The sequence below is a fragment of the Aptenodytes patagonicus genome, chromosome 7, assembly GCF_965638725.1.
Source record: "Aptenodytes patagonicus chromosome 7, bAptPat1.pri.cur, whole genome shotgun sequence".
Classification (NCBI taxonomy): Eukaryota; Metazoa; Chordata; class Aves; order Sphenisciformes; family Spheniscidae; genus Aptenodytes; species Aptenodytes patagonicus.
The window spans coordinates 65,297,670-65,320,788 of NC_134955.1; the positions used below are offsets into that span (position 1 = coordinate 65,297,670).

At 38.3% G+C, this 23,119-nt stretch overlaps 1 protein-coding gene across 1 annotated transcript; it reads left to right on the plus strand.

Annotated features, from left to right (window-relative positions):
• Positions 1-138: 138 nt before the first annotated feature.
• Positions 139-19,433, plus strand: SGPP1 (sphingosine-1-phosphate phosphatase 1). The gene is made up of 3 exons (XM_076345621.1): positions 139-1,029; positions 13,622-13,711; positions 15,731-19,433. The coding sequence occupies exons 1-3, from the start codon at positions 412-414 to the stop codon at positions 16,280-16,282; spliced, it is 1,260 nt and encodes a 419-aa protein (XP_076201736.1). The 5' UTR covers positions 139-411; the 3' UTR covers positions 16,283-19,433.
• The last annotated feature ends 3,686 nt before the right edge of the window (positions 19,434-23,119 follow it).

Genomic DNA, 23,119 nt, shown 5'->3' on the forward strand with positions numbered 1-23,119 from the left:
GGGGGGTCCCCACCCGTCCGAGCGGGGGTTGCGCGCAGGCGCGGCGGGGCGGTGACGGCGAGGGGCGGTGGCGGCGGACGCGCGCGCGCGTGAGGGAGCGAGCGAGCGAGCGCCGGGCGGAGCGGGCGCGGGGAGCTGAGCTGAGCTGAGCTGAGCTGAGCTGAGCTGAGGCGGGCGCGGCGGCGGCCCGAGCCGTGGGGAGCCGGGCGGTGTCCGTCGCTCCGCGACGCCTCGCCCTCGAGCGGGTTTCTCCTCAGGGGGCGGTTACCCTCCCCTCCCCGCGGCGCGCACGGGAGCCCCCGTCCCCCTCGTCGCCCCTCAGGCGAAGCCCCCTCAGCTCCCCGCCCGCCGGCCCGGGCAGCGCCTCGCCGCCCTCAGCCCGCCCCCCGCGGGCGGCCTCGTCCTCCTGCCATGGCTCTCTGCCGGCGCCTGGCCCGGCTGGCCGCCCACCTGCAGGACCCGCGGAAAGTGGCCGCCTTCCAGCGGCTCTGCGGGGTGGAGGGGCCTTCGGGCTGGGCTGACGCGGAGCAGCGAGCCGGGGGCCGGGGGCCGGTGGTTAACGGCGGCCCCCCGGCCGCGGAGCGGGCGGACGAGCAGGGGCATCCCGCCGGGAACGGGACCGTGCCCGGCGGGGCGGGCTCCCCGCAGCGGTGGAGGAGGAGGCCGCGCCGCAACTCTCTCACGGAGGAGGACGGCAGCCAGGAGTTCTCCACCCGCAGCCGCTTCCTCTACTATCTCTTCAGCCTGGGCACGGAGCTGGGCAACGAGCTCTTCTACATCCTCTTCTTCCCCTTCTGCATCTGGAACTTGGACGCCTGGCTGGGCCGGAGGCTTATCATAATCTGGGTGTGGGTGATGTACCTGGGGCAGTGCACCAAGGATGTCATCCGCTGGCCGCGGCCTGCCTCCCCGCCCGTGGTGAAGCTGGAGGTCTTCTACAACTCCGAGTACAGCATGCCCTCCACCCACGCCATGTCGGGCACCGCCATCCCCCTGGCGCTCCTGCTGCTCAGCTACGGCCGCTGGCAGGTAATGCTCACGTCCTTGTCCTCCTCCGTGTGTTTTCCAGCCCCGGGGCGTAAGGCTGTGACAGACTTGATTTCTTTTGGGGGGAGAGAGGGGCTGAGTTTGGGTAAAATGTGAAATTCGTGCCTTTTTTTCCTCCCCCCCCCCTTTTTTTTTTATTTTTAATTTTTCTGTGATCGAAGTGAGTGCTCGGGTATCAAGAACTGTTCTAATAATTCTGTCTTCTGAATGGAAGTTCTGATTCTATGAATGGTTAGCTCAGTACACGTTAAAAGTCTGCATTAACAATTTGTATTCTGTTCTTGTGAGGTTTTTTCCAACTTACTTCTTGTAGCGTGAGTGCTTTGCACAAAGTTTGGATAGGTATCTGGTATTTTTACAGGCGTTTGGTTTTACAGACTGAGAATTTGGTGGAAAGCCAGGAGCTAAAGGGCTTTTTGCTGATCTTTCTTTGCTTTGAGTCACTGTGTAGCTTCAGTCAGTTTGTAGCTTTAGCCTTTTCTTTAACGCTTCTAGTTTCATTACCCGTAAACTGGAAACTATTATTTCTGTTTTGAGGAGTACATATCCTTTCAGATGGTTTTACCACTGTTAATGTGCTAATAATGAGCAGAAACTGATAATGTCTGATCTCTTCAGCACCTTCATTCAGCAAAATCTTAAGATCTGCCTATTGCACTTTGGGTCAACAGACTAAGTTAAAATAACACTGCTCATCATCTGTTTCGCGCAAGCCGTGGCATGTGCTTCGGCGCTTGCTGTTAGCAGTATGGGCAACAGTAAGAACTCCAAAGAAAGCACGACAGGTATTCAGCTCTCTAAATCACTGCACCAATTTCAGTAGTAAATGAGGGGGGAAGGCTTTCCCAGGCAACAAATGTTCAGTGTAGGGTTTTGAGGGCTCTGTGTGTAACGTTCAAGAAGTTAAGCAGTAAGTCTACTCTTAAGTTGTTAATGTTTACAAATTCTTATTATAATACCTGGCTATTTTAAGTCAGGTGTACGTTGTCTTGGTAAGGAGAACTCTCTTTTTAAGCTTTATGCAGGGGCTGAACCAGTTACTGTTAACAATCACCAGTTGTTTGCTGTCACAGTATGACACTTTGTGGCTTTACCTCAGCATATAGTATGGGTGCCTGAAAGGAAGGAGATAGTTGAAGGTTAGAGATTGTATTTGGCCTCTCTTTAACCAAAGCTTGTGTATCTACTTCTGCAAGGTGATACAGCGTGCCCAAAAAAAAAAGCTATTAGGGATTCATTTTTTTTGCTAGGAAAATGTGAAGTACTGCTCTGCTCGAGTTGTGCAGGCATCAGATTATGTCATGTTTTGTGGGTGTTTGAAATAAATATTTGGAGTTCTGTCACTGAGATGCTTAATCTTAAAATTGCTTGGGTTTTTTTTCTAAATGACTGACTGCAATCTGAATATTTTATTATTACTTGTTAGATGTGTGGGGCTGATGTCAGCTGAAGAATGAACTGGATTTCTCTTTCTTTCCGTGTGGGAAACCTCATTTAGTAGTATCAGTCGATTAGCTTTGCACAGACTGATGTCATGTGTACAAAGGAGAACCTGGCTTGATTGCTTTTATAGAACCAGCAAACTGACAATCTGTGAAATGGTATTTTTGCTGGTGAACCAAGTTCGATCTTTGGTTTGCCAGCCCTGCAACTGCAGTCTGTGAAATACTGTGCTAATTGACTAAACATATTTATAATTAATGCATATTAAGAAATCATAAATATTCAGCCCTGTTATTATTCATGTAGAACCATGCTTAAGAAACGAGGAAGCAAAGTGTTTGAGTCTTCATTTTAATTCCTTTTTCCTATGAAATGGGTATGAATAACAGACCTCTCTGAAACCAACTTCTACTATTTCAAAATGTTTGTTTAAAAAAACCCCAACCCTCTGATTTTTAAATTATTTCCAAATTTTAATCAAAAGTTAAGCTATGGCATGTTGAATATCTTTTGATTCACCTCTAAAGAGAGCTAAGCTTTCATCTAATGCTTCTGCTGTTCTCCGTATTTTACTTCTGTCAAAAGGGAGTAGAAACTATATGACAACTTTTTGTCATGCTTTTCTGGAAATAGATGGGGTTTAAAAAGACTGACTTCAGAACTTCTTGGAAAACCATTAACAATAAAGTTGTTTGTAATAACTCTGATTTTTATTAAATTATACATATTTATTAGTAGATACAGATAGTTAGATTTAAACTTGTTGGCAAATGTTGGGGTACGGTCTTTCTATATATTCAGTATCAGCAAGCATTACACAGACCCTGATCGTGATGAGTCCACATCTTAGGATTGTTTGTTTAAAACAGTGGAGCAAGGCTGAGTGTGAATTGAAGCAGATACAAGCTGTATATATATTTTTTATATATATATATATATATATATATAAATAAAAACTCTCTGCAGGGACTTTTATTCTGGAATACAGGTAACTTTAATTGAGTTTGTCACTTTGAAGGTTATATTAAACCAAAGAAAGCCACTCTTGCTCTAAAAGAGGATAATCCAGTGAAAAGGGAATCACTTTCCTGTATAGCTTATTTGGAGTTTGCTTTCATTGGGCTATGACTTCCTAGTATTGTGTAATAGTTCTTTTCTATCAAAGACAATCTATGAGTCTTTCCCTTGGAGAACAGAGTAAATCTGCCCTCACTTTTCTAGGTATGGCCCAAATTGTCCATTTAAAACCAAAATCTTTTAATTCCAGTAGGTTTTCTTTTAACCTGTTGAATTAAGTTTGTGCTTTCCTAGCTTTCAATGCCTATCAGTAATCCTATTACAATTATTTTCCTTTCATGTAGTATTCAAAAGGATTTTTGATTATACACAGTAAAACAAAAATACTTGCTTATAAATGCAATTGTTCAAGTAAAATATTTTCAGAGGTGATGTATTTTAAAGATGGTTGTGACAATTTTTCCACAATTAGAGACTTTGGACATAGGGAATATTCACTGCAACCAACTTTCAGACAGAAACCAATTATACATTAAGATAATTCTTATAATAGCTAACTGTTCTGTCCATCGTGGAAGATAATTTTTCAATTTCTCCTTGTATTATGAGAGCTCACCTGAAACTTTCGATTCCACTTGCATAATCTTTATGTATTTATTTACTTATTACTGTTAAATCTCAGCAGGGAAAACCACTTGTTTCAAAGCCACTTCAGTAACCTTGAAATACAAAGCTCATGCCAAAGACTTGTGAGAATTTAGGAGTGTTATAGATGTTGATATTTTTCTTTCTGTCTTTGAAGCTCTGATACGCTGAAAGAGGAGGACAAACACTTAAAAGACGGTGAGGTTATAGATCTTGATATGATGTAGGAAAAAGTGTACCTTTATCACATTGGGGAAAACCTGCTTTCTTTGAAATATTGACAGTTTGAGCTGGGCTGGCTTATATAGTGTCCTGAACAGGGAGGAAGAGCGAGTGTGAACTGCTAATTATCTACAAAATCTCCAAAAGCCTTAGGCTGAAGCTACTGGAAAAAGTCTTTTTTATGTCTTATTTGATTACTTTGAACTGCTGATTTCAAATAGATAACACATTTTATTAGAAATTGTGCTTGAGTTAGGATGGACCTGAATGTGTCATAAGCCTGCTGTTTTATTTGGGGGGGGGGGGGGATCAGTCAGGGAGACAGAAAATATGCTTTTCTCCCAGAGTTCCTCCAGGATGCAGCTTGGCTCTGGCACTAGTTGTCTGGATTAGGAAGTGGTGGGTTCGCACTCCTTCCTGAGCTCTGCATTAATGAGCTGAGTCAGGAACTGCTGACTCTCACTGCAGGCCATTGAATGAACTTCGTTAAGTTGATATTCAGCAGGAGCCCAGAGCCTTGATTGATGAGTAGCTGGCCTCTGTAACTACATTAACCAATGTTGTTTGAATGGGCTTATCTTCTGAAGCAGTTTAGATCACTAAATATGACAGCACTCTCCTCCCTATGTTCTTGTCTGCCAATGTTTTATATGCGAATCCTATCATCAGTGACTGTCTTTCCTCACTACTGATGATAATGGCGACCTTAATAAGCACGGCTGCTAAACCTGCAGTAGAGTGTATTTATTCTGTAATGGTTTGTTTGACTGACACACCTAAAAGTATTTTTCAATTTTCATTTACTTAGTGCTCTCCTGACTCTCCATAGTACCAGTTGTGTAAGAATGTCATGTGGTACCATGTCAAACACACTTCCAGAAATTTTCCATCCGCACCATTAATTTTATCAACCAAAGCTGATTAATCAAATGAGATGGATTTGACAGGATCTGTGTGGGATTTCAGAGAGATCTGCATCGTTCTGTGATTCTGATTGACCACTACTAAGTATTACCTCTAGAATTGTCTGTCTGCTCTTTTGTTTCAAAAGGCTAACTTCTCTCAGATCCTCACTGGGAATGGGGAATAATTGGTTGTCGCGGTTGGATGAATAGTCTAATCATGACACTGCTATAGTGAGAATTTTACAGAAAGTGGGCAAATCCTAGTTTTAAGTGTCTGTCCTTGTTGAAAGGCTTGCATTGTCAGGAAGATTGATGTAATGATAAAACTGGAAGCTACATATAGGAGGCCATCTCTTATGTACGAAGTCTCTGTGTAAGAGCAAGTACAGACTCCTTTCAGAAAGAGATGCTTCATCTCCGAGAGAAGCCCAAATGGATTTTGGCTGAAATACTAAAATGTTGTGAAGAAACTTAGGCAGAGATTCGTACTTGTCTAACTGGCTTTCTTACATGTGTTCCTTAAAATAAACAATCAAAACCTCTTCTGACGTGAGAAGCGTAGCTGAAGGGGTGATCTGAAAACTCAGAATTGCCCACACAATGAAGAGCTCTTGAGAAAGAGATGGGAATTTGGAAGGTCAGCAGCACTGGCCTTGTCTTGTGTATTTGAGTTGTAAGGTCTTCTTTTGTGGGCCATATTAATGCCTGTAGTTTATTTGTAAAGGAAGCTGGAAAAAGTGGTGTGGCCTGTTTGATTCAGATGCTCTTAAAAGTTTGAAAAGAGCATAGCCAGTTCTTACAAATTCCATTGGGGAATCTCTGCTAGAGGTATGCAGCAGCCTGTCCTATTAAACTCTGTTGATTGGCATTAAATATATTTTTTTAGTTTTGCATAAGCAAATCTTCAAGTAATGTAAAGGATCTTGGGGGGGAATATGTAAAAATAAATGCCATAAGGTTAGACGCAGAGTTTTTGATGAAGAAAGGATTCAAAGGCAATAGTTTACTTCTCAAGCAATTTTTTTTTCTTAGTGGACTGTACACATGTAAAGCACTCCTCATACTTTCAAATAAGGTGTGTTGATTAAACCTGAGAAAACTTCAGTTTGCAGAAAAACTATTTATTTAGGTGTTGGGGGCATAAGCAGAGCAAGCTGTAGGTGATTCTTGCTGAGTGTGTTCGGGGGGGATTTTTTTTTTGTAATGACGGCAAGGAAAAGAAATAACAGGCTCTAATTCCTATTGTAACTCTTTAATTTCTTTTCAGATGATGTGTAGCAGAAAATTAAACCTTTTAACTCCCTGCAGGGCTGGCATTGAAATCTTTATCTTGGAATTTAAAGAAGGGGTTATTGTAATGACATGTAGCACTCAAATTTTTATGCTTTTTTATGTTAAGGTTGGTGAGTGGAAAAAAGAAGGAAATAATTGATAGATGTAGCTTAACCAATGTTATTTACCACTTGGCCTCTTTCGAAAAGACAGGGTTTTTGTCTGTTTATTTTTCCTAAAATGACTCATAAGTGGTCTTTCCTTTTTAACCATCGTCTTCTCCCTTTTCTTCTGCTCCCTCTAGAAAGTCATTTATATGCTGTGCTTTTTGTATTCATCTGGCCAACCAGTGTCTCAGTCATTCCTGTAAACATTGATTATCGCTTTTCATATGACTATTGCCAATACATAGCCCAAATATCTTATTAAAAGCATGATGCTGCAAGTGCTGCTTGGATTCTTTCAGTGAACTCTGGCCCAAAATAATTGTCTCAAACTCAAGCTGAACTTCTGAGTTACTATATGATTAAAAAAAGATCATTGAGTAATACTGTAGAACACTGAAAATATTAGAAAATTAGTTTGGAATCCTTTGGATGCTGGAAACTTCTCCAGTGTAGAATGCGCTTTAAAAAAGTAAAGAAATGAGCATCTAGAGTGTGTTTTAAGAATGTTCCCTTATGAAAGAAGGAATTTTCTGACCCAGGTCAAAGCTTTTAGGACAGATTGTTTCCTTACAAGCATATTTAAACAATGGTTATGTTATTAAGACTCTTGGCAAAAAGTCAGATTAAGGGGAGGGAGGAGGATAGGCACTTGAGGGAAATGTTTTCTATGTGATCCAGTCAGAAGCTTGCAAGCCCGTTTCAGAGGATGTAGTCAAATAAAATGGGAATTTTCCATTAAAAACATTGGGCATAAAATTCTCAGACTTACTGAGAGTAGTTTCAGTGCTATTTTCCAAATATGACCAATTTAATTCCATTTAATTGATTAAAACAAGATTCTGGATATGGGAACCAAATTGAGGCCTGAGAGAAGATAAGTAGTCTACTCAATCAGCTTTATTCCTAGCTTTTTCTTTAACTTAATATGTGAATTTAAGAAATCAATTAACCTTTTTTATCCTCTTCTTTTTTGTTTTTTTTTTAATAACATGCTTGGTGATCTCTCCCTTAGTCATATACATCAAGACTGGAACACTTTTCTTAATGGATATGATGCCTTCAAAGAAACATATTCATTCAAACATTTAAAAGCCAAAATGTCAACAAAGGTATCTTTTTAATCTATATGTTGCATTTGTCTCTATCTCCAGTCTTTGCCTTGCTGTCAATTCAGTCCGCCTCCACTTTATCTTCTAATATTGTGTTTGTACTACATCCTTACGCATATTATCAAAGTTTTATTCTGGCCTTTGGAAAAATATTTGAGCAAGCTGGATATCAGTGATTTGATCTAATATGGAATATGGGGCACTTTTCTCAAGGAGAAAAATGCCAGGTTAATGTTGGTTTTGAGTCAATATGTGATTTTGAAGTTCAGATTGAGTACTAGGCGAGTGTCTTTATTTTTGTATAAGGTTATGATTTTCAAATTGCAAGTTGTTTTTTAATTTAGAAAAAAGAAAGCAGTATGGAGTTCAATAAATACTCCCTATACTTAAAGTTGTTGAGGCGGCACGGTAGCTGTGGAGGCATAATGAGTTTTTGAGGATATACATAGGATGGTCTTAATTGAGGGCATGGAGGCAGGGTTTGAGATGTTTGTCTCTAAAATGGGCTGTTCCTGAATATCTGACTCTAAGTGACTCAGAGTGTGGTCAAGAATGAAGATATGTCAATTTGTTATCAGAAAGAACAAGCTGAGAGGATGAAACCTGGTTTTTATCTATACCTCTGCCAGCTGTGACCTCTGACAGTCTTTCAGACCCTCATCTGAAAGGAGATGTGATGCCAGTCTGCTTTCTGATGCCTAAATGAGTAAGAATAGCAATGAATTGGGGAAGAGGGTAGGAGTGAACTTGTGATCTTTAGTCCTTTGTGCCTCGGTCGATCTGATTTGGCATGCGAGGAATGATGGGACTAAAATTGCTGGAATTCAGCAGTCTTGCTTTAATATCTTTCATTTAAGTAGAGACTGTCAGTGTGTCTATATACAACTATATAATAAAGACCTAAAAGTTTATAACTCAAAGGTAATTGAGAACTGCTGATTTTCAAATTTGTGAATGCAGTATTTTCCAAAATAAGAGACCCAAGCAAACATCCACAAAATGAGTGCTTATGGCTTTCTTTCATGAATGCTTGAGGTTAATTTATATTAAAGTTTTCTCATTAATCTTTCATAAAATGTGCCTATTTTAAGTAGAAAACATAGTAAAAGCTGGTTTTTTTTTTTCTTTGAAGATTCATTTGCAATTGGAAGAGAAGCTTTGTGAAATTCACTATTTATTGTAAAGCAGGGCTGATAACAAATGTTAATACTCTTATGGCACTTATACTAATTGAAGATGTTTTGGTATTTGGGGGGATTTCATATGCCTAAGCAGTGGGAGGTTATGGATACAACCATGGTATAACCAATGTATATATGCAAAATACATACAGGCAGTCATTTTCTAGATGAAACAACATTTAGAAAATGCCTGCTAGTACCTCAGTATTGCGTTATTTTCAGACAATAATTTGGAAGTAAATTTATGGCATCAGCTTTTTTATAAGGATCAAGGCAATGTCCCCTGTTGGTGTGACGACTTGGCATGCTGCTGAGCAGTCTTCTTGCTGAGCTGCAAGGTGTGTGGGAGTGTTCATATTCTCCTTTAGTCACCTTGTACACTTATCCCTACACATGAGGACAAAATACACAGTTGCCTTATCACCTCAAGGCAGATTTTAAGCAGGTGCTACCAGTTTGGTGTTCTAGGAATTCTTGAACCCAATGGCTGCTTTTAAAAGGTATGAGTGAAAACAGGCCAAGGAGGCAGGGTATTATGTGTTATTTGTGTTGAAATAGGGGGTTCATTCTGCTTGATTTCTGCTAGTGTCTAAGGGGGCCAGTGAACTATGAAGCCCCAAAGGGTACATACAGCTTTATGATGCATCTGCACGTTCTGGGGTTGTGGGAAGAAAATCATAGCTGTTACGTGGGCAATGCATGGAGGTATGGATATAACATCGGAAAAAACCAGGACAGATGAAGGTTAAAACCTTCTTTAAGTCAAATTTTATTCCTGTACCTTAGACATAAAGATGTCTTTATGTTTGAAGCTTCCTTATCAGTCAGTAAAATAACTACCAAGTTTAGATAAACTGACCGCTGTCCAAGTGTGCTGGTTACATAAAGGTGGGAGCATGGAGGAGAATGCTTTGTGTGGGAACTAATCACAAAAACTGACTTAACTGTTGTATTGTGGAATATTATTCCAGAGGAAATTAGAATAATTGTTTCAATCTTCTGCTTTTTTTATAGTGGACTGGATACAGTACAGCTATGTATACTGTAGTGAATAAGCTCTCTTGGGTGGAAAGAAACTGGGTTTAGGACTTCTGTGATTATTATTATCATGTGTTAAAAATACCATAAATCAGCATGTGCCTAATACTGCAGACATATTTGTGGGCAGGTCATGCTAAAGCCATTTCAGTAAAAATAATTTGTCTGGGTTTAAGTTAAAAATTCTTTGTTACTTAGGAATATATGAATCGGGGTTAAATGTATAATTGGCTTTTTATTGGGGACACAATAGGGAAGTGTTTGAGCTCTTGGATACAGATGGTTTGCTACAGAGGAACTAAGCTAGCCAGTGTTTTCAGATGTTTTAATGGGTATCTATTCTCAATACTATTAAAAACAGAATTAGAATGAGATATGAGAGAGCCAAGTATTATCTCCAAAATCTTCTTCAAAGTTGGCGTTTGGCACAGTTTCTTTCTTCCCCAAACACCCCTCCCTTGAAAGTTCCTAACTAAGAGCAAGCATTTCTTTTCATTTCCAGAATTTATCCTACTCTTCCTGCTGTTTATGATGACCTGCCTAGGACTCTTAAAACAAGATTCCTCCCATATACCTTTTCCTTCATACTCCTTATTCTTAGGGTCTTGTTTAGCCGCTCTAACCTCTTCTCCCCCACAATCCCGACTTCTTCTTATCCACAGTATCATTAGCTGCTATAGCCTGCTGAGCCTGGCACTTCATGGGTCTTCCTGCTAAAGGTCCAGCTTCTGTTTCTGTCAGGTATTTCAGAAACAGAGGAAAAGTCTTTAATAAAGAAAAGCCTTACCCCTGACTGGAGCCTGAAAGCACAAAAGATGTGTGCCAGGAGACAAGAATGGACATATGGTATCAAGTGATAGGTAAAATCGTTTGAAACTTTTGACACATGCGTGAACACGTGCAAGCTCATTCAACCACCAAGTAATTGTGATGCTATTAAATTTTCTGGTCAAGAGGTTTGCATTGCTTCGGAGGTAGTAAATCTTCCCTTGCTAGTCTCTGACAAACAAAAAGCCTGTCTTCCCAGGCTTTCATCTTGCAGAGTGTGTAAAGAGCTGCTAGAAGCTCCTCTTTACTTCAGAGGATGTAGGGTATACTTATCCCTGTGTATACAGCATTTCTGCTTTGGGTGGTCCTCTGGGGAAAGAGTGGAGCAGCACCAGGCAGGGAGACTGTGTGGCTTGAGTGTCTTCCTGGTGCAGGCAGCATTACTTCTATCCTGAGAACAATGGAGATGATGGTAGAGGCATAATGGGGATGAGTGATGGGGCTACACTTGCAATGTATACTGGTGGTGCAGCACAGGGTGCAGGGATTACTTTTGTGCTGCTGTAACAATGTCAGCATCTGGTAACTCTGCAATCATGTCTTCAGTATGAGCTAGTTACTGGTGTATTGCCCATTATTAGCATAATTCTGAAAGGCAGGAAACTGAATCTGTTCCTTCATCATTTCAGTTAGAAATGAATCATGAAGTCCATAATTTTGTTTAGGTACAATCTGTAGATGAGTGTAGTAGAAACAAAGACAAATGTTGCTACAGGAATTAGAGTTTAAACTAGATGTAACACAACTGTGAGCTGGGCATTTAGAATTGATTTTAATGTGAAATCTGTTTCTTATGTGAAATGTAAGCTTCCTGATTTTCTGTTAGTCTGAGAAAATTTTTTTAGGTTTGTCATATTAACGTGGTCCTGGAGCTGAGAATTCAAAGAATGTTGGAATAATGCAGAAGACTGATAATCTTTTCTCAAACCTTTCATTGAAAGACTGATTTAGAAGCTTGTCAGTCTGTTAAGTGGCCTTCACAGAGGACATACAGCTTTATCCAATAAGATTAAAGATACTTTCTCTAATTTGTTGAATATTCTGCCCTTCAGGTTACCCATAGAAGGAGCAAGGGAAAGAGCGAGAAAACTGCCTGTAATTCTTAGTTTTTATTCTGAGATTTGAGTACATCTAGACTGTCTGTTTATATTGAAAATGTTTATCGTTGCTTTTGTGAAGGAAGTGAAGCAATTTTGGAAACATGCCATTTTGTCTTGTGACTGCTTCTTTTATAGAACTAATAATTATTTTTAATACTGAAAAAAGGAAGCTGTATCCTGTCTTGTACAACATTTTGCAATACGGTAGTGGTGAAAGTATTTCTTACTGTGCTGTAAGATGTGAATTAGCATACTTTTATCCAAAACCTAAAAAAGTTAAAAGACTTAAGTTTCTACACATGCCAATATGTGCTTACTAACACAAAGTATTTTGTTTGTTCCTGGTAAACAGTCCTTATTAATAAAAGATCTTCTACCAGAAGATGGAAATAATTGGAAATAATTATTTGATGGTTTTTGTTTAATAAACGTGGATTGTAGAAACTTTACATGGGTTTATAGAGAACAAGAAAGATTACTGTTCTAGGAGTTTGATACTGATGTGTCGTGGTTTAACTTCAGTCGGCAACTGAGCACCACGCAGCCGTTCGCTCACTCCCCCCCGGTGGGATGGGGGAGAGAATCGGAAGGGTAAAAGTGAGAAAACTCATGGGTTGAGATAAAGACAGTTTAATAGGTAAAGCAAAAGCCACGCACGCAAGCCAAGCAAAACAAGGAATTCATTCACTCCTTCCCATGGGCAGGCAGGTGTTCAGCCATCTCCAGGAAAGCAGGGCTCCATCACGCATAATGGTGACTTGGGAAGACAAACGCCATCACTCCAAACGTCCCCCCCTTCCTTCTTCCCCCAGCTTTATATACTGAGCATGATGTCACATGGTATGGAATATCCCTTTGGCCAGTTTGCGTCAGCTGTCCCGGCTGTGCCCCATCCCAGCTTCTTGTGCACCTCCAGCCTGTTCAGTCGGTAGAGCATGGGAAGCTGAAGAGTCCTTGACTAGTGTAAACACTACCTAGCAACAACTAAAACATCGGTGTGTTATCAACATTGTTCTCACCCTAAATCCAAACCACAGCACTGTACCAGCTACTAGGAAGGAAATTAACTCTATCCCTGCCAAAACCAGGACATGATGCTCAGAGATTGAGTCAAGGACTGCAGAAACTCTAAAACAGTGTGTAGGGAATTGAATTTATTTGTAAATTATTACAAGTTCTTCCTTTTCAGGAGAAAGGTGAAGCTACTAGATTCTGCCTGGATAATTGTTAACAATACTAGTATATTATATAGCTGCTTCGCCCAGTGTAAAACTGTTCCACAGTTTATAACACAAGGCTTGTCTCTGTCCATATTGCCAATTTAGGATATCATAACATGGCAAGACTAACTGCTACAAAGATCTATTAACTTCTTACTGCTTTGTCTGAAAAGATATGACCAACGCCCTGAAATTCATATATTCTGAATGCAAAGGAAGAGGGCAAGGAAAAAGTTGAAAAAGTTTGACTTAATAATGTTTTGACTTTGTGAAAAGTGGACTTACTTAGGCTTGGGTAGGCTAGGGCAAGGAAAAGGGTAAGCATAAGCTGCATTAATTGGAATTAATTATAGAATTCGTATAGAGTGATTTTTGTAATTTTTTTTTCCTAATTCTAATACAATCTCTCAATTTTTTTCCCTACCAGTATCCCCTTATGTTTGGACTGATCCTTGCATTCTGCTGGTGTTCTTTGGTTTGCTGTAGTCGAATTTATATGGGAATGCATTCAATTTTGGTAAGAAAATAATCCTACTAAACTTTTATTTTAATGTTGTTCTGATTTCATAAACTTCCGTCACACATTAAGTGCAGTAATTGTATATAGATTTTTTTTTTAATGTCCTACCATATAGGAAGAGAATACTTACATTTCTTCAGCAGAGAAATTGATACAATAGCTAAAAGTAGACATCAAACTTCTGTTAATTCTTCTTTCATAAACTCAGTCCACAGTTGAGACTTAGCTGATGTTTAATAGCAGTTTTAGTGCAGAAATTGATGACTGCACTAAAGTGTAGACTAACTTTTCCTCTATAGAGTAGAAATAACTTTACAGGATGAGAGCATGACTGTTAATGTCCACTCAGGTTCCACATTAGTTACTCAAAGCATGTGCATTTCAGAGTGCCATGCTAAATGCTAGGGTTTCACTTACCAAAGTTTCTAAAGAACCAAATAACAAAGTTGTCATCTTTGAGAAACAGACTTATTTATTAAAAAGGACTCCAAAAAAAAAATCAAACTGAAACACAAATGTATGCAGTGTAAAAATGGGAAAACAAGAACACTACAAAATGGTAATCAGAATGTAAGACCACTAATAAGGATGGCTAAAGAGGTTTTTGCGGATCACTTGCTAGGAGAAAAGCTAACAGACAGAAAACAGTAAGCCTGGTAGTGAGTAGTAAAGCTCGTAGATGAACACAGTGTAAAAGAAGCATGTGAAAATAAGGCAGCTCAGAAAAGCTGAATGACATATTTGCATTAGTGATTAGGAGCCTTCCCAAGTCAGAACCACTTGTATGGAGGACAATGGGATGAACTGATACTTCAGCTGACAATGTCAGCTGAGAGGTAATGTCTTAGCACAAAGTCATGCAACAAATAGTGATGCATCATGTACACTAGGTTATTCAGCAGTCTCATATCTGAATTCTGTATAGTGTTCGAGTGAATACAATTAACCATGTGTTACCTGTAACATAAATCAACGATGGTGCCTAAGACGGGGGCAGGTAGGGTGGCAAATATGGCAGAAGGTTATTGTGGTTGCTTCTGAAATAAGCAAGTCTGACTTTCATATCAGTCAGTTGTATTAGAGCTTTTATCAAGGATTCAATTAGTGGAAGTGAATAAAAATGATTCATTGAAGATGGAGCAATACAAATACTGCTGACGAAAGTCTCGCCTCCTGGCTCACATGGAAAAGTTGATAAGCATGTGAATGAAGGTGATCGGGTTTCTAGTGCTTGGGTTTCTAAAAAAGCTTTCAACAAGTTCCTTCTTAACAACTAAAGGTGACTTAAGTTGCGGATAATTCTGTGCAACTGAGTGAATAATCAATGGTAACTGAAATTTAATGATAAATATAAAAATAATTAGAGTAACATTTTAATTAAGAAAAGACATTTTTAAAACAATAATAAAACTGAAAATCAAGTATGAAGCCACTGAAGTTACCTCTTCTTCTTCTCCTTTCATAGTTGGAAACAGTTCTCCATTCTTGCAGTATTGTTAATTCTGAAGCTGGAGTGGAAAGTCTAAGCTGCTCTAATGCCTAGCTGCAGTGGTCCTCGACTGCCTTACTAGCTGTTGCTGGCAGCGTGCTTCTGTGTTGGCACCCAGGCACTTAGATCCAGTGTCGAGCTGTTCCAGCAAACTAAGTTGGCACAACTTATTTAGCTGGGCTAGCTTTGTGCTGACTGTAGGCTGGAATGCCCCAGTCCTGGACAAGGACCATTGTAGCCAGCAGATAGGTAGATCTACAACTTTGTTTGATCACGGATCATTTGATCAAAGCCTCATTCATGATCTGATCATGATGCAGATGTCCTATTAATAGATGATCAAATGCAATTCCTTATGTTATCTTTAACTAAAGATTTAATCTTGTACAGTAAATGAGGAAAGATGGGAATCCACAAGTCGCTTTTAGCAACAGAGCAACCAGGCTTGTCTCCGTGCTAATGTAACTTAAATTATTTTTTTAAAATAGTTATTACACTGAAACCACATCTTTCTCTCTCTTCAACAGGATGTTATTGCTGGATTTCTGTATGCTATTCTCATCTTGGTTGTCTTCCATCCGGTTGTGGACCTGATTGATAACTTCAACTTAACTTACAAATATGCACCCTTAATTATCATCAGTCTCCATTTAGCCCTGGGCATCTTCTCTTTTACTCTAGACACCTGGAGCACATCGCGAGGAGACACAGCTCAGATACTGGGCTGTGGTGCTGGAGTAGCCTGTGGCTCTCACGTTAACTACATAATGGGTCTAAAGCTAGATCCTCCTCCCGATACGTTACCTTTATCTCTTTCCTCTCTCACTGTGACTGTGTTTGGAAAAGCCATATTGCGGTTGTTGATTGGAGTAATAGTGTTGTTGTTAACAAAAGTAGCGATGAAAAAAGCCACTATTCCACTGGCATGTAAAATATTTCGCATACCACATGACAATGTACGGAAAGCAAGACAACGCATGGAAGTTGAGCTTCCCTATCGCTATATTACGTATGGAATGGTTGGGTTCTCCCTCATGTTTATTGTTCCTTGCCTCTTCCATTTTATTGGTCTTTCTTGATGCAGTTTTATCACTTTAAATAGGGAGAACAGAGCTAGTTGCTTTTTGAACAGGTGCACTAGTTTGCTAAGGGAAGGCCAGTGAGCTTGGCTTTAGCAGGGTCTTCACTTTAACAGCAATACATAGCAGGCAAAGCATTTGAAGAACTTTGCACATCTTTGGGTATGGTATGGGGCCAGAAGTCAAATACCAGTCCACGAGAAGTGCTGAACTCTATAAATGCTATGTCTAGACTTATTGCTGTAACAAAGTCTCTGTGTGTGATGCAATGAATGTATCTGGAATGTCTGTCATACTGTACCTGTATACATTGACATTTTAACAGGTATGTCTGACAGCTAATCAGAAAGCTTCATTCATGATCTGTTTGCCATTTCATAGTAATTTATTCATGTTGGACCATAGACTGCTAAATTTGCTTTCCTCTATTCTTTCCTGAAGTCCTGCTTCAAGATGTTTCAGCTAATAGGCATTTCTAATGGACCAAACTTGTAATGAGGTTGAATTTTTTTAAAAAAACAAACCTTTTTCTGTAGCCCCCTCTACAGAGTAAAATGTGTGGATTGGCATTGGTAGATATCACTAGAGTATATGTGATTCAGGTACTGTATTTTATGGTTTAATAACTGTGCCTTTCTGTTGCTAAATTAAGAAATGCCATATATACTGTGATGTAAAAATGCCTAATTTGATTTAAAATCCTACGTAATTAGGCAGAAGTTTTATATGTTAGATTGTCCACGTTGCTGGTGTGGTTTAAGTTAACCAGAATATTCAGTTTAGCCTGATCAAAATTGCATAAATGAAATGACCCAAGAATTGTGTCCTTAAGCTCAAGATGTTGTAAATGGGCAATAATCCCTTTTGTAAGTATTTTTAATGTGTATTGTAAGTTACTGGAAGAGGATATATTTTTCTGGAGATTGTTTATACAGTGGACAGATATTCAAAATTAATTATCTAAACATATAAACAATAAAAACACCCCATTCTGCGAAGAAATGGGCCTCACTTACTATTCCAAACTAATTTAGAAGGACCATTGGTTTTAGATATTTGCTTAGAAAATATAATCCTTATTCTAGAAAAAAATATATGTATTATTATGCATCAACATACTATATTTAAAGGTGATAATCACTTTTACCCAATTTAGATAGCTATAAGACAATATAATGATCAAATTAAATTTTTAATCATTCTCATAGGCAGATTGTGAGCAGTCAAGACAGTATGGTCAATGCATAAATGGTTTGTGCATATCTAAATATTACTGAATTATTATGCACTTTTCAGCTTTTTGTGATCTTTTTTCCAGTGACGAGTAGAATACGACCCTTCAACTGTAATTTCACGTGCCTCTTTTGTGTTTCATTTTGTCTATGTTAATGTGTTGCCTAATCTGTTCTTTCCATGTCAGGAACTGTCATATCACAGCAAGAGCTGTCTTATTGTCTGGCCAGACATGAATTACTTAGTTTTGTATTGTACATTTTTCTGAGGAAAAACATCATTTGGTTGGGAAGTGTAGTGATTAGATAGAATACAAAGCTTACATTTTTTGCAAACAATATTTGGAATTGGAAGGTTTTTTGTATTGGAGCTCGTATCTCCAAAGTGTTAATATGTAAATTAACAAAATTAACTTCGTATCTCTTTCCTCAAAGCAGTCAAAGTTACAGTACGCTGGCATTAGATGATGTGAAAAGCTAACTGTTCTGATGCATTTCTTCAGTGCATTCAGAAAGCACCACTATGAATGTATTCAAACTGATGTATTCAGAACTGATAGTGTGTTAAACAACTTCTACAGTTGAAAAGACCGTACCTAGTAGAAAATGGTTAGCTTGTTTCAGTGCATATTTCTGGATTTGATTTTTCTATCTGTTCCTCTTTGGAGTTTAATGCTGAATGTGCAGCAAAATGTGAATTGGATTCTGAGGTTTTGAGGGAGGGATTTCCACTGGTTTGGCTTTACATGCTAAGATAGTCATTACAGAAATAGCTGAGGGGAGTGTACACAAAACGCCTTATGCTTAAAACCCTGAGCAAGTGGTGTAGTTCCAATTACATTAAATTAGTCTGAGAACTGGTGGAAATAATAGGATGACTTTCGCTGAAGTTTAGGGCATATTCTCCTTAAATATCCTAGCTTTACAGTGTATAGCGAAAAATGTTTAAATTCTAGCACAGAAGAGACAAGTGAGCTAAACTAATTTTTAAGGTACGTATTTGACTTCTAGGAACTTCAAGTTTACAGCATTAGAGTGTTCTTAAAGTTATCTCTTCTAGCTGTGCTTGCTCTGTTGTACTATTAATGAAAAATAAAATCTACTGTGGAAGATCTAGAATGGGTAAAAAAATCATATGCACGTAGGGCTTTCAGCAGGCTAAGGAAAACTGCACTGTAGCTTATTCTACTGTTACTCATAAATATATATTTTATATTTTTATACATTACATTGGGTAACTTTAAAAAGTCATGTTCCATGTACCACATAGGCTAGTACACAGGAAATGTATATCAGAATGTTTATACAGCACCTTTACAACCCTATCTCTAAGACTGCAACTACTTCACTGAAGTTTACATGAAAAAAGTTACTATTCTATTTTCATGTTTTATAAGGGGCTAGGCTCAAGAGGGCAGTTTAGCACAAAATATCATGCAATATGAATACTGTTATAGAATAAAGAATCACAGAATTTTAAGAATTTAAAAATCCAACTTAAATATTTGTATTTTAGTATATTTTTGTTTAATAAGCTAAGATTCCTTCAAATCAGACATTAACAGCAGGTAAAACTGGAGCACTTTCTTTCCCCTAAGCTATTCCTAGAGTTGAACATGAAAAATGTTTCTAGTATGAGCATCAGCTGGTACCAAATTATTTATAAGTAAATTTAACATAGCTTTAAAAGGTAGTTAAATGTCTTTTCAGAAGGACAATACACTTGAAACCTTTCATGAAGTGGTGCAAAAACATATTCATATGCCACTGCTAGTGAACTTCCTCAGTTCCAGCTTGTATAGTCCTAAAGAGAGAAATACTACTACTTTATAGAAGCAGATATACACATTTATTACAAAAAGCTACGAGTTAAATTTGTCTGTCTTGATTACTGTATGAAATAAAACCTGAAACTAATAGTCACGTAGAGTGTAATTTGGCACAAAATTGTTTTCCAAGAGGCTGAAGAGACTCAAATTCGTCTTAGACTGCCTTAAACATAGGAGCAGCATTTCTTCTGACCTGGCCCTCAATCAGAACTAACATATGCATTGCATCTTGGGTAAGTTTTAGCATCTATTATTTTGAAAAAAGTTTCATGTTTATAAAAAAAGCTATTAATTTTGCTTCCCGTACCATGAACTGGGGTTGAAGCGTCTTTCTCCTGTGTGATCACCAATGAAGCTCTTCAGTCTCTGATTACCTTTGCCTTACCACTGACCTTGCAAATTGGGGGGGGAAGGTGGAGGTGGAGAAGCTATTTTAAGGTAAATTGGCAAAACAAAGGGAGTTGTATTTTGTTTATTTACTTGGAAATTTTTTAAGCTTATGTACAGCTTTTCTCCTGGAAAAAAAAACCAGATGCATTTCTTTTAAAATGGCATCTTTAAATGTGCTATGTGGCTTTTTTGTTTTGTTAGGTTTTTTTTTCTTTTACCAGAACAGTGTTAAATTGTCTGGATTTTAAAAGCTATTACGTTTTCCTTTGCTACTAGTTTTTATTACTGCTTTCAGTATTTTTTTTACTCCATTTCTTGCTTATTTCCCAGGGAGTGTCCTGAACTTTTTGTAAGCAGTTGCTACTTATGTGAAGATTGTAATTTTGAACTTGTAAATACTCAAGGGCTGTTAGTGGCTGTTAGCTGCTCAAATACATAAAAACAAACCTTGCATGCTGTAAGTAAATACATCTGTTCTGCTAAAAGTTGTTTCTATTTCAGTATTTGCTTTCTCAATACAAAATTGAGATTTTTCACACATAATACATAAGATATTTAATAATTCAATGGCATGAAGGGGCATTGCTGTACAACTCCTGTTAACTTTACTGGGAGTTCTGCGCCTAGTTCCTTCCATATTACATCGAGAATGAACCCTGGAGGTCACGTCCATGCTCTGACGTGCATACAGGCATCAGTGTGTGTGAAGTGACTTACCTTCTAAGGTGTAAATGTAATATCCTTGCTTTTGAGGTCTGAGAGATTGTTCTTTTTAAAATCGTACTTAGCCCAGTTTTTACAAGACTTTTAAAGGGCTTTACTTAGAAGCTGTTTCTTAGTAGTTGGAACTGGCTGTACGTTTACAACACTTAATTGACGCTTTCCCCTCTGTACCATCATTGTGCTGAATGACGAGATCCCAGAATAATGTCAGTAGATAAAAAGATGACAGGAGTATTGATTTCTTGGGTATTGTGACTCAACTTACTGTAATTGATTCTCATGTGTTTTTTTGGTCTAACGTAGAACGTTTCTAGGTTATACAATTTATTTCTATATTCTACAAATGACTTTGAGGAAGCTTTGACTTTTTTGTGGGAGGAAGTCTCATTGAATGACTTCATGCCAGAACTTTATTCTAGTGGAAAGCTTAAATAGCCTTTTTGTTTCAGCAAAAATATATAAGCCTATTTTAAAAATTACTGTAAATACCAGATTTGTCAAATTGATAGAGTAGGTGGGTCATTAATGTTGTTTTTCTTCCTATAATACTTCTTGAAACAAAGGCAAACAGAGCTTAATTTGGAAACAAAATGTGATACTGTGTGCCAAAGAGGATATAGCTCTTTAGGTGTTCTCTAAAAAGCGAGTATCGCATGCTGAAGTTGAAACAAATTTAACTATGCATTAGAAAAATGTCTTTGCACTCCATTCTGCACCAGAAATAATTTGCATGTTGGTAAGAGTCCATTTAACAAACAGAAGCAAAGCAATATGTGCTCGCGGTGTATAATTAGTAACTGTTCCTGTAGGATCAAAGAAGAATAGAGGGTACAGAGGAGAATACTACCTTAAAGATATCGACCAGTAAATGTAAATAAAAAGTCCTATCAAGTTGGAGAATTTTATTAGTCACAAACTTTGACTAAATTAGTCGCTAAGTTTTTCCCACAACTTTATTTTTGTTAGAAAGTGTAATGAAAGACAAAGTGATATTCCTGAAATGGAAATTAGATCTTAAGACAATTCTAGATGTCTGAAGTATCAGAACTGAAAAAGGTAAGTTCAGGAGCTAGTAACCTGAAAAGTAAGAGAGAAGTCTGACGGGGATTTTGTATTAAACCTAATGCACTTAAAAATGATGCCAAAATTTGGCCTATACTTGATTTATATGAAATCTGTAGTACAATATATAGAGAGATATATAATATATTCTGTATTGGAGTTTAATTTTTTATGTATAGATTTTTTTCTTGTTACTGCATTCCCTGATAAAAGCAAGTGTTCATAAAATATAGAACAGCTTTGTTTGTATAAGGTAAGGCTGTATGTTAGTGGTATTTCGGGAAATAATGCAGTTGTAACCCCCAGTCTCTCAACCTCTTGGAGAACTTTATTTAAAAAAAAAAAGTACTTTCAAATGCAAGCCCCGAGTTAGTTGAAGATCATATAATGGTTGCTGTATAATAGTGTACAACCAATGTTTTAAAAATTAATACATAGGAAGTTTTTGTTACATTATTGTTAATGATTTTGTACTCATTGTACACTTTCTGCAGTTGTCAACTAATATTTAAACTCGTATTAACTGAAGTGTCTAACTTCATCTGCAATGAGTGGGTAATAAACTACTGTTGGACTCAAATGTGTACTCTTGTCTTTCTTCCTTCCAGTGCTAAGGGACACATGGTTAGACACGTACCACAAGCGTAAAACAGTGACCACAAGAAAACTTAAATTCGTATTATCGTACAGCAATAATTGTTAGAACAATTTTGTCTTTTAAGGTGTGGGCTTTAGATGCAAAAGTTTAGGAAAAAGAATGAGGAAATAGTGAAATGAGGTTTTTCTTCTTCCACTGCCTTAATCTGGACTGTTTAGTTTCATATACTAAATAATAAAACAAACCATTGATCAAACTGTATACAAAGATTTAAGTTGTATCTTTCTACAGCTTTTGTCACTTGTTGCATGCTGGTAAGTGAATACGGAATCATGCTCTTATTCGAACTGACAAGAAACTTGCTTTCTAGGAAAGTGCCTGTTGTGGGGAAGAAGAAATAGTTTTGCAAGTTCTGGAACTATTGAAGTTTGGGTTTCCAGTGGATATCTGATGACTGCTTTGACTTACGCTGCAGGTTTAGTTTAATGAGATAGCTCAGTCCTTATTTGAAATCAGAATCCTCATATGACTTTGTATCCTGTTGGGTCACCTTCCAGTAACTTCTCACCTCCCAAACCTGTTTTGAAAATTGGTCAACTGTGGGTATTTTTTTCCCAGACTATTGAATATCTACAGATTTTCATGGAATGTGTGTGAAATGCAGTACTTTCACAATGCAGTGGATTTGCATGAGCTTTGCTTCCTTAGTAAACCAGACTAACTGCAGAATACTATTCATTTCAAACACTGTGAACTTTGTTTTACCATGGCCCCAAGATGCTTTAACTGCTGTGTAATATACAAGCCTGAAAAAGTATTAGTTCATTTGTATATTTGTATTAAGTAGCCTTAAGTTACTTGAGAAGTGCAGCAGAAAAATATTAGTGTAACTCTTGCTTCCTCTCTTCCTGCAGTTGTACAGTGCCCAGTGAGGAAGTTTGAGCAGTTAAGTAATGCATCTGAGCGGTATTGCAGAACACACTAGAAGAGGTGGGAACTGCCC